Source organism: Polypterus senegalus, chromosome 14 (genome assembly GCF_016835505.1).
Source record: "Polypterus senegalus isolate Bchr_013 chromosome 14, ASM1683550v1, whole genome shotgun sequence".
Classification (NCBI taxonomy): Eukaryota; Metazoa; Chordata; class Cladistia; order Polypteriformes; family Polypteridae; genus Polypterus; species Polypterus senegalus.
Genome location: NC_053167.1, coordinates 9,865,947 through 9,878,152, shown reverse-complemented (window position 1 = coordinate 9,878,152; position 12,206 = coordinate 9,865,947). Strand labels below are relative to the sequence as shown.

General features: G+C 43.0%; 1 protein-coding gene across 1 annotated transcript; it reads right to left on the bottom strand.

Moving 5' to 3' along the window:
• Nucleotides 1-6,228: 6,228 nt before the first annotated feature.
• Nucleotides 6,229-11,345, bottom strand: pck1 (phosphoenolpyruvate carboxykinase 1 (soluble)). The gene is made up of 10 exons (XM_039735828.1): nt 11,263-11,345; nt 9,596-9,823; nt 9,282-9,463; nt 8,954-9,157; nt 8,673-8,860; nt 8,417-8,579; nt 7,600-7,824; nt 7,382-7,513; nt 7,040-7,135; nt 6,229-6,929 (listed from the first exon to the last, which is right to left on the bottom strand). Exons 2-10 carry the CDS (start codon nt 9,817-9,819, stop codon nt 6,475-6,477), a joined length of 1,869 nt encoding a protein of 622 aa, XP_039591762.1. The 5' UTR covers nt 9,820-9,823; nt 11,263-11,345; the 3' UTR covers nt 6,229-6,474.
• Nucleotides 11,346-12,206: the final 861 nt, after the last annotated feature.

The following is a 12,206-nucleotide window of genomic DNA, read 5'->3' as shown; positions in this document are numbered from 1 at the left end:
ACAAATAGAAAAAATGACTGATGTTAAGCAGTATTTACAAGTAGCATCTAGGCTGCCAACCCCTGGCCCACCATTACTTTCCAGAAGTGGCCCTCAGGGTCAGGACTTTTGAGGAGCAGTGCCATCCTTTACCTGACATCAAGTGCCCTTCACTTCCATTGGTCTGTCTTCTAGTTCTTACCCGTAAGCGGAGTCAGGAATGTGCATTGACGTTGGTACTGTTTCATAAGACATTTGAATTTACTCTAAGATCAACATTTGTATGTATGCCTAGTGGGTGTGTGTGAAGTCTCAGTAGTGAGTGTGGTGGGTGCTTTCTCAGGTCTGTGACCTGTGAGTGGGAGTCTGTGAAGGGCCATGCTCTGAATTTTCACCTGTGATTCTTTTACTGTGCCACCAAATACAGATTCTTCCTTTGACCTATAACAGTCAGGCTGTTATAACAAATTGAGACATTTTGGACGGTCAGTCTCCTGATATGTCTAATTTTTATATAATTCGAGCGTGTATTATCCGTGGAAATTAAACAAGACCTTCTGTTCCTGTGAGAAAGAAAGGCTCTCTTATGGTGATGTCTTATCTCGTTTAGTGTTCTACTTGTGCTCGTACCGTATTTTGTGTCTTACCGCTTTAAGAAACAGCATTTCGTCGCTTGGCTGGCGTTACTACATGTCATGTATTTCTCGGGGCAGTCTTGCCTAATTTTGGTGTCCTGATTTATTTATTTACTTAATGATTGATTGATTGATTGATTGTCCCGTATTTTAAACAAGACTCATTTTTCAGTTCATAGAATGAGACGTATACATATCACTGTAGAAAGGGCAGTTTGGGGCGTACACGTGCTTTAAAAATCACCAATCATTTCAATTCCATGCAAAAGATGTAATGTCAGGCCAATCAGATGCTCTGTATTTATGAAACAAAGCTTGCGAAGAACTGCGCAAGTGCGAGTATCAAAGCGTTTCGAAGGCTGCTTGGTTGCTTTAGCCCCTTGCTCAGTCTGTCAGTATTTGTGCTCCTTTAACATTTTAACGGTTTAGCATTTGCGCTCGTTTAACGAAGAACGTCAGCGATAATGCAGATTTCTGAAAAAAAAATAATTTGCTTCTGAGAACAACAAACTTAAATGCCAAATATGTGGAGGTAGATATCAAATTGCCAGTTATTACTCAGCATATCGGTACCAAGAAGCAACATAATTCGCCAAAAAGAGACCTCGCCTACCCGCTCCTGAGTTTTGTATAAATCTGTGACATGGTATTGGGGAGGCTAAGCCCTTCTGAATGACCACCGAGCCGAGCCAGGCCGCCAAAAGAAATATTCAAAATGTAGGAGGCGTTGAGCGACCAGATTGTCCATGAAATAAAAATGGAACAGCCCCTCTGGGGAAGTAAGGGTTTACTGGGGATCGGGGACTTGGGGTATTGAAATTTTATAATGATGTATACAAACATATGTATTATGAACTCAAGATCTCTAAAGAATAGATCCACACAAAGACACTTTTCAAAGACAATTACGTAATAAGTTACTTGATTACTCGTGTACTTTACACCTAATTTACTTGATGGAGACGTTTTTCTATTTTATAAACATTTGACACTACTTGCACTTAAGATAACTCAGATCGTACTTGATTTATTTGCTGAATGATACTGTATACGACCACCAGCCCAACGCTTGCATAAATCGCACCTGTCTCATGTCTTGGCCTTCCTGGCACACTTACTTCCGGACTGTGACTTAATTTTTGACTTTCTCTTGTACGATTTTAATCTCTTTCTTTGTCAACTGATCATAGTTCATCAATTAATTAATAGATATTGCTGGGTTCCTTTTATGTTTAATCAGTTCTAACTTATTCTTCGTGTTTTTTTATTTAACAAATCTGCATATACGTATTTTTACTGAGAATTATTCACAGCGCTCTGCTCTTGCACTTAGTGAAGAGTGCTATACAAAAAGAAGTTGTTTTGTATAAGTTGTATGTCACCCACCCACACTGTCTGGCTTGACCGACACGTCGAATGAGTCAACAAGGCAATCGCTCAAACTGCAATCTATTGTCATATAAATTTTTTACATTACGAAATAATGAATAATAAAAAAATAAGTGTGAAACTTAGAGATTATATAATCATCCATTACCTTATTCACATATTGTGATAAATCCCTTCATTTTAAAAATGTAAAAAATCGCAGTACGAACTTGCAACATTTTGCCGCACGCCAGCGTCCGAGAAATCTAATCGGCGCGTGCGCATTTCGAAGCCCAGGACCGTATAATCAAGGCATTGTCGTTTGTTTTCCATATTTTTACATATAGCTCTCTGACAATTATTATTATTATTATTATTATTATTATTATTATTATTATTATTATTGTTGTTGTTGCATTTTGAATTATTATTATTATTATTATTGTTTTAGGGCGGCACGGTGGCACAGTGGCTAGCGTTGCTGCCGCGCAGTTAGGAGGCCTGGGTTCGATTCCCGTGTCCTCCCTGCGTGGAGTTTGCATGTTCTCCGCGGGTCTCCTCCAAGACATGCAGGTCAGGTGCATTGGCAATTCTAAATTCTGTTTGTGTGTGTGCGCCCTGCCTGGGGTTTGTTTCCTGCCTTGCGACCTGTGTTGGCTGGGATTGGCTCCAGCAGACCCCCGTGATCCTGTAGTTAGGATATAGCGGGTCGATGGATGGATTATTATTTTAATTAATAGTAGTATATTATCTACGTAGCAACCTATATTTTTTGCTCCCACGCTGCAATGTTTATGACAGGTTTTTACTGAGGCATACCGCGTTGTGTATATATAGTACTGATGGTGTCCTTTAGTGATATTTTGTGATTTTTTTAAATTTATTTTTAATCTGTTTAAGGTTTTAGCTAGTGTCTGTTAAGTTTCTTCAGTTCTCACCCCGCGTGTTTACGGTTGGCACTTTTTTGGTTTACATCATCGGTATTGTATTTGAAGTAGCAACGTGATGGAGGAGCAACACAGCCCCTCACGTTTGATATCGCAAAGCCATGCGGGGTAAGTGATTCGGCATTGCTAAATTTCCTCTCGTGTACTTGTGTCTGTGTGAGTGTGTGCGTCCTGTCCCGGTTTTGTTCCTTTCTTGCTTCCTTTGCTTGTTGGGATAGGCTCCTTTGCTCCGAGTCCCTGTCCTGGATAAGCTGGTTAGGAAAATTCATGGATTCAATTTTCGTATTATACATTTTTTTATTGGCAATTTTATGTTTTTCTTTTTCATTGTTTAAAGCTAAACTTTTTTATTGTTTTACATTTTTTTTTCTAAAATTTAAAAATAGTTATTGTTACTCTTGTGTCAGATTTTCAGGGAATGAACTGCTTCATGAAGCATGTGCATAAATATTTATTTATAAAAATAAAAATGTATAAGTGTGTATTTTATGAGAATTAAATTATAATCTCGTGTATAGTAATTTAGAGAGTGGGTAGCAAATATATACTGTATGTTGTTTCAAGCGGCAATATTTCACGAGTCCGTGTTAAGATTGCATTATGTACATTTTACGACAGCGGGTGCCGGTTTGCCGTAAAGTGTTCGGGGTTGGTGAAAAAGTTTTGGCGGGAATGGAGGTTCTGGAATAAACGCCTCTCTGAGTCAAGCTGCACCTGTCCGCTCTCTTAAGCACATCACTTGACATTTTACAAATCGAGAGACAGGAGGTAAGTTTTAAAAGACTCCTCACCAGCACGTCTAAGGTACTGGGGGCTCTCCAGCATGGCAAGGAAGGGAGGAGGTGGCAGAAGTGAAAATTCAGCCATCCTCGTCACCAGAATGTTTCAAACAATAAGACAGCGGACAGGTGCAGCTTGTCTCATTCCTCACACAAACTCTCTCTCCAATATCAATTACTTTACATGAAACAAACAGCCCAGTTTTCATGTATGCAGTTACATGTCGGATTATAGGACTTTACTACAACTTGACCCCCCAGCATTTCCGATGTCACCCTTTTACATTTTACCCTTGTTACAGGGCAACTTTTCCCATCGGAGGTGGGGGTACGGGTTGCCCAGCTTATTTAAATGTTTGCAGTTACTGCTGTGGGTTTAAATATAAGGTGACCAGATTTTTTTGGGCCAATCCGGGGGGACTGGGGGCTAGAGGAGCGTACAATCTACAGATCACGGGTAGGGACTTTTAAACACTACAGAGTACAAAGCGAAAGCTTATCACGTGATTCCTCGCCAAAGTTGCAGGATGTGGTAAAGCGTGACCTCCGTCAAAACACCGTGCACGCGCGCCGAATTCAAATTATCGTGGTGATGAGATACATTCAAAAAAGTGAACCAGCTGAAACCGGGGACGAAATCTTAAACCGGTGACATGTTTCAGAGTGGGGACAGTTGTCCGAAAAAAGGGACTGTCCCCGGAAAACGGGGACGGATGGTCACCTTATTTAAATACTGTACCAATACCCGCCACCACCCGCACTGCCAGACACAAACGCTGAGTCTTTATCCAAGTAATTTACTGATTTTGCACTCTTGGGTTCTTCGCTTTCATTTTGTCCTTCGGACCTCGATGTTAGTCTTGCTCTTTGGCTTCGTTGTTTGATCCCTAACCGATCTCCCGATTTTGACCCTTTTCTGTTTCTCGTCTGTCTTTGGTTTACCCCTTAAAAAAGCTTTTCAGTTCCCCAGCACAACACCACCTTGCAATGTTTCACTTGTAATTGTTCCCACATTATGTGCGTCGATGATCAAATAGTGTTTAAAAAGAGTTGTTTTGCTAATATCTAAACGATGCTTATCATATTTATTTATTACGTTTATAGCTTTAGAAAGGGGACTGCGGCAGCGTTGAATTATGAGCTCCGCACACCTTTATAGATGCATGCAAATTATGTTAGTACAATTTCTGCTGTAAGATGATATATCTGTTTGTATTTCTATTTCAAAAACTAGTTATCAATGTAACTTAACTGCTTAACTGGAGTTGTCTAAAACACTATCCAGATGACAGTGGTGCTGCCTGGCAGTAATGAGACTTGGGTTTGCTTCTTGCGTCCTCCCTGCATGGGGTTTGCATGTTCTCTCCATGCCTGCGTGGGTTTCCTCCCACAGTCCAAAGACATGCAGGTTAGGTGCATTGGCAATCCTAAATTGTCCTTGGTGTGTGTGTGCCCTGTGCTGGGCTGGTGCCCTGCCCGGGTTTGTTCCTGCCTTGTGCCCTGTGCTGGCTGGGATTGGCTCCAGCAGGCCCCATAACCCTGTGTTAGGATATAGCGGGTTGGAAAATGACTGACTGACTATCCAGATGTTGCATTTTACTCGACATCTGGTGTAGTTTAACTGATGTTTCCTTATTTAGTTTTAGCTGACAAATACAATAAATGCCATCAGAAAAAAAATGGATTTCTGTATATCTAGAATACATGCAATATACTTCCTTAGAAGGTTGGCGTCTTTCAACATCTGCAATTAGATGCTGCAGATGTTCTATCAGACAGTTGTGGCGAGCGCCCTCTTCTACGCGGTGGTGTGCTGGGGAGGCAGCATAAAGAAGAAGGATGCCTCAGGCCTGGACAAACTGGTAAGGAAGGCAGGCTTTATTGTAGGCATGGAGCTGGATAGTCTGAAATGCGTGTCAGAGCGACGGGCGCTGAGCAGGCTCCTGTCAATCATGGAGAATCCACTGCATCCACTGAACGGGATCATCTCCAGACAGAGGAGCAGCTTCAGCGACAGACTGCTGTCACCGTCCTGCTCCTCTGACAGACTGAGGAGATCGTTCCTCCGCCACACTATGCGACTCTTCAATTCCACCCCGAGGGGTAAACATTAACATTATACAAAGTTTTTGTCTGTTATACCCGCATTGTTATCACTCTTTAATTTAATATTGCTTTTTATCAGTATGCTGCTGCTGGAATATGTGAATTTCCTCTTGGGATTAATAAAGTATCTATCTATCTATCTAAAAGTATTAGCTATATTGTAGCTCTCTGTGCTCCATTGTGTGACTCTCTCATTGGAGTCTGTCTTTGAGGACTATTCCATTCAAGCTCAGCTTACTACAGTATATTTGTTAACGTTATTTTAAGTGCCATTTTTATGCTGCATATTCCTCTGTGAAGTGACTGTGTAACCCACTTCAAGTGACTCAACTTCTGGGTCTTTGTCTGCAAACAGAGTTGAAATCAGCCCCTTTTGTCCCAGGAGATTCACTCTACCACAATGACAACTCCTAAGTTAAGATGTTTTTATTAAGATCTCTTTGTGCACAATTTAAAGTTATAGAATATAGAATATAGTGAATTCCTAATAAATTAACACTAAACAATACAAAAATAAATAATAAGATAGCAGCGGCCAGTGGAGTCACTTTGGCTGCTCAGAATTCTGCCTCCTTTATCAGCGAAGCGTCGATGGTACTGATGGTGTTTTTTTGTTTTATCTCTCAGCTGTGAGGTCCAGCCTCAGCCAACAGTCATCCCTCACAAGTGTTGCACTCGCTGCTCCAGATGTTGCAGCTGTTCTTCAATCTCATAAGGAAGGTCATCACCAACTTGCTCCTCAAAATACTTCCGGGTGTCATGCACCTCCTGTTCCCAGAAGTCTTTAGGGATGCTGAAGAGTTCCTTGAGGTTAATGTCCTTCATGCCTTTTAGATTGAGAGTGCCTACAGCCGGCAGGTAACCAATGGCAGAAGGGAAGACTCCCACCTCTCCATCCAGCCTCTTGAACATCCATTCCAGGACACGGGCATTCTCACCATACCCTGGCCATAAGAAATGACCTTGTTGATCTTTGCGAAACCAATTGACGTGGAAGATCTTGGGCAGTTTGGCTTCTGGGAAGTGTTCCATGCTTAGCCAGTGGGTCAGATATTTGCCAAAGTTGTAACCGAAGAATGGCCTCATTGCAAAGGGATCATGCATGATGACCTTCCCTGTGGGCCCAAAGCAGAAGTATTAGGACGCTACGGTTCACAGGAGTGACAGATCATAAGCTTTGCCTATCTCAGGTACCCATTGACCAGCCCACCCTCTGCTTACTTACCTTTGTGCTCTGCAGCTGCTGTAGCTTCTGATCTCATGGCTGCACCGACAAAAACTCCATGCTGCCAATTGAAAGCCTCATAAACCAGTGGCACACCTAAATTAGAAAGCAGAACATAAGTATATGATTGCCAGTCTCCCTACAGTTCCAGACCCATTGTCATAGTCAGTATGTTCCTGTTTCTGAAGCTGCTACCTTTCATTAGCACCCCCGCATTACTGCTGATCTCTCTTTGTCATGTATACCATCCCTTCACTAGAACACTGTTGTTTTTCATTACCACCCCTTACACTAATGGTCCAGAGACACTTTAACTAAGCTAATGTTATTTATTGTCCTTACCCTCCGGTCGTCTTCCTCCAAAAATGATTCCTTCTATTGGCACACCTTCTGGAGATTCCCACATGGGGTCAATCGTTGGGCACTGGTTGGCAGGTGCACAGAAGCGAGAGTTGGGATGAGCACATGGCTCCTCTGCAAAAAATTGAATTTGTAGGTAAGGTGAAGACTGGACTGGAACTTTCGTAGAATGATTAGCCTGTCCAGGAAATACTCCTTACCACTTTCTGGGTCCCATGACTGGTTCTTCCATGAGATAAGACTGACACCCTCTGACAGTGGCTCATCTATGCCTTCCCAGTAGACTCCTCCATCACTGGTCTCAGCCACATTGGTGAAGATTGTGTTATGACAGATTGTCTTCATGGCATTGGGGTTTGTTTTCATGGAGGTCCCAGGTGCCACCCCAAAGAATCCGTTCTCTGGATTGATGGCTCTGAGGGTTCCTGCAGAAAATGAAGGAAGAATAGATCAGTTCAGTACAGGCAAACAAAATTAGCAAAGTTTACAGTGTGGACATTGACCTCTTTTATTGTTTTCTCTGTGAAGCAGAATCTGGTATCTCTAAGTATTCTAAGTAGGTATACTGCAATGGAGAGGAACTCAAGACTAATTGTAGGAGTACACGGGCCAAGTTATAGGAATCCAAGGAAAACTCAGTAGATACATTTAGATTTACTACAAGGGAATGAAACCCAATTTTACATTGTCAGTTATCCAGAGGGGCACAAATTCAGAGTATCTCCTCAGGTTTGGATCCAAATGACTACAAATTGTGAGGCCAGATCTGATAGGGCATTTTAATCTGCATAAACCATTGTGCAGGAACCAAATGAGACTTGACAAGCTTGTCCCCAAGAAACAAGACCTGAAGCACCAGTTTAATAAGAGGAGTCATTTGTCACATACTTCAGGTTTCAAAGCAAAGTGCAAGTTAATGAGGGTGGCGACAAAAGAATAGGACCCTAGTAGAAAGGCTTAGCCAAGCTGAATGGTCCGATTAGAAACATTCATAAGAGTCAATAAGAATGGCCTTACCTTCTTTGTCAAACTTCATCCATGCAATGTCATCTCCGACACACTCAACCTTCCACCCTGGCAGGCTGGGCTGCATCATTGCCAGGTTAGTTTTCCCACAGGCACTTGGGAAGGCTGCGGCAAAGTACTTCTTGCAGCCTTCGGGGTTTGTGATGCCCAGAATCTGATGAAAAAATCAGCATATTTAATTTAAAAAAATAAGTTCAGAATGGCCAGTAAACAGTGTGAGGCCTTCTAATGACTGGACATTTCTTACCAGCATGTGTTCAGCCAGCCACCCCTCATCCTTTGCAATCTTAGAAGCAATCCTCAGAGCAAAGCATTTCTTTCCCAGTAGTGAATTCCCTCCATAACCACTGCCAAATGAGATAATCTTTCTCTGGTCAGGGATGTGGGCCACCAGAGTAAGGTCAGGATTGCACGGCCAGTTATTGATCAATGGCTCTGAAAGCAAGAGGAGACACACAGGTTAAAGCCAGTGTGAAAGAAGACATAGGGATCTGGCAGGATGTTAAGCGTCAGCAAAGAGCCACTTACTCTTGAGAGGTAATGGGCAGCCCACTGAATGAAGGCATTGTACAAAGCTGTTGTTTCCCAAAGCCTCAAGGACTGAAGAGCCCATCCGTGTCATCACTCGCATGCTGACCACTACATATGGAGAGTCAGTGAGCTGCACGCCAATCTTGGAGAGCGGAGAGCCCAGTGGTCCCATGCTGAAAGGAATGACGTACATGGTGCGACCTGAAGGAACAGAGTGTGCATTAGCATATATCAATTACTCTACAAGTCTGCTGTTAATATGTGTTCTCAGTATAGAGTCATGCAGACCACCATCAGTGGTCCAGGGCAGTCATTTTTTACCTACCTTTCATGCACCCTGGAAAACGCATGTTGACTGCTTTCTCAAACTCCTCCTCAGACATCCAGCGGCCCAGTTGGCTGACTCCACTCTTGGAAATAGGAATGGCATCCCTCTGCTCCTGGCACACAATCACGGTTCGGCTCTCAACCCTGGCCACGTCCCTGGGGTCTGTGCGTGCAAGCCAGCTGTTGGGGTAAAACAGAAGACTAGTTAGTAACCAAGGTGTGTCTTTTCGTAAAAAACACAACTTTAATTAGCACCAGTCAGTGGCACAGAGTCAGACTTGTGAGCGGCCATCCAGCTTCCTGGTCACTCACCAGTTCTCATATTTGGGCAGTTTCTTGATCATGCCTTGCTCCTCCAGCACTGCCAGCATTCTCTTGTTCTCTTCCTCTGAGCCATCACAAATATGTAGGCTCTCCGGCTGGCACAGGGTGATGCTGGCATCTATGAAATCCCTCAGAGCTGGACTTAGACTGCTCAGGTTGCCTTGAGCAATCCTAATGGAGGCAGGTGGCTGAGAGTGCAACTGGGGTGGCATTGTCCTAAATAAAACAAACTCGGTTATAGCCAAGGCCCTTGGGTCCATATACCAGTTGAAGATGGACAGATAGAGGGCACATATATCTGAAAGCCACCCTCAGAACCCTATAGTACAACACAGGAACATTTGTTACAGCTCTACAGCAGATACTGCAGAGTGAATATTAACAGTGTCCGTAAAATGGCTACCACAGATTGACCAGTATGATGACTATAATACAATCACTGCAGATTGACTGCTACATTTTATATAGAATAGTCAACACAGATTGTCCACTTCAGTTTGCATAGAGCTGTCACTACATAGTGACCAGTTCGGCATCTATAGAGCAGTAAAGTGACCAGCAAAGTATCTTTAGAGCAGTCACCAGAAAGTGATCAGTATGGTGTGTATAGAACAGTCACTACAAAGGGACCGGCACAGCATCTACTGAACAGTCACCAGAGACTGACCAGTGCAGAATACTTAGAATAGTCTGCGCAGGGAGATTATTGCAGTGTTTATAAAGTTGTAATTATGTAGTCACCAAAGCAGTCTTTATAGACCAGTCACAATGAAGTATCTTAAGAGAAGTCACCACAAGGAACGTTTATGCATCTCGATATATGGAGTGATCACTATAGTATCTATAAAACAGACACTGCAGGTGACAGCAGGCTGATCAAATTCTGTGTCTAAATCGCAGCCACTACAAAGTGACCGATACAGTGTATGCAGCATATTGCAGTCACTACAGAGTGACCAGAGCAGTATTTTATGGCAACTATCACAGAGTGACCAGCATGATGTCTATAGGACAGTCATCTAAAGACTGATCAATATGATGTCAGTTTTGCACTCGCCAAAGAGTGACCAGTATGTTTTTTATAGAGCTGTCACTCTAGAGTTGCCAGGACAGCAGAATGTAATCACTTCAGTGTCTATAGACACTTGCCACCCGTGTTTGACCAGTACACCATCTACTGTATATAGCAACATGAAAGTTACAAGGAAAGTACAGATCAGCTACCTCGAAGTGACCAATACAATGTTCATGAAAGAGCAGCTAGAGAATTCCCAATGCAGCGTGTATAGTTTCTACAGAATGGATAACAGAGAATGACCAGTTTCATCACACCAATACAATGCGTACAGAGCCTGACACGAATAGGCAGCCAAGCAGATTTCTAAAGTATCTGTTATCTCACTTGTCCCAGATATAAATGAACGAGCTGACCATGGGGGCAGAGCCAGCACTCTGTCTACAGTGCATCTGCCAGAATGTGAGTTATATACAGAAGAGTTAAAGTGGATTGCCCACTCCAGCAGTCCTGGGCAGGATCCCAGTAGCAAAATCAGACATTTGTGTTTCCAAAGCATTTTCAAAATAATTTTCATGCAATTCCATGTATACCATTAGTGGATGCAGAATGACCCCATGCCAGCCCTCTTGATACTTACTGTGGATGCTTCTGGTTTTCTCTTTGCCTCTCTTTTGTCTTTTCTCAGTGGAGGTCAGTGTTCTCTGTGTTCTGCCTGTTCCTGGTCAGTGCCCCTTAAATACTATCTACTGCTCACCCCCCCGCCACCATTCCCAGCAGGTGCCAACTTATGATCAACTATTAACATGCACGTAAAAGGTTAATTATTCAACAGCTGATTGAAAATATTGTGAAGCTCAAACTGCAGCGTTCAGCAGCCTCTGATGCAATGCAATCTGTGTCCCCATTGACGCAAGCACTTTGGCGGAACATTCCGCAATCACACTCCACAGCCTACTGTCCCGATTGGCTCCCATCCCTGGGGGCTTGGCCCAGGTGTAAGAGTTATGAGTGAGTGAGTGACGATTGTGCTAGCAGGTGGCATCAGGAAGAGGGAGGAAAGCAGGGTGAAAAGCAGCCTTGGAAGAGATATCTGCTCCCCCCAAATTAGACAAAAAGTAGAACTGGCATAGTGGCAACCCCGATCCAGGACCTATGGAAAATTCCACTTTGGAAATACTGTCAGAAACCCTAGTAGAGTAGAAAGGCAAAATGGAAGAAGCTGCACATCACATTTTGTCATTTCTCTTTTTGTGCTCTTTTAAAATGGCTTGCTTTAATATGTTCTCCTTTATTCACTGCTCCATTCCATTATAACTGCTCTTTATGATGAAATGGAAACTCTAGCTTTTCTAAGGTTGTCCAAAGGAAGCCAACTTGAGCTGAATTCAGCTACAACTATACACAGGAAAAGGAAGTGCCCTATAGAATAAAGGTGTCCTCATGCCTAACTGAGCTCCTGGACCCAGGTAACTGGAAGCCCCTTGCAAGGCTGATCTGTCTGTGTAGAGAGGAATTGATGCTGTTAATGGAGTAAGGTAGATGGAAGTACCTGCTAGAGCAGATTACATACAGCCAGAGACT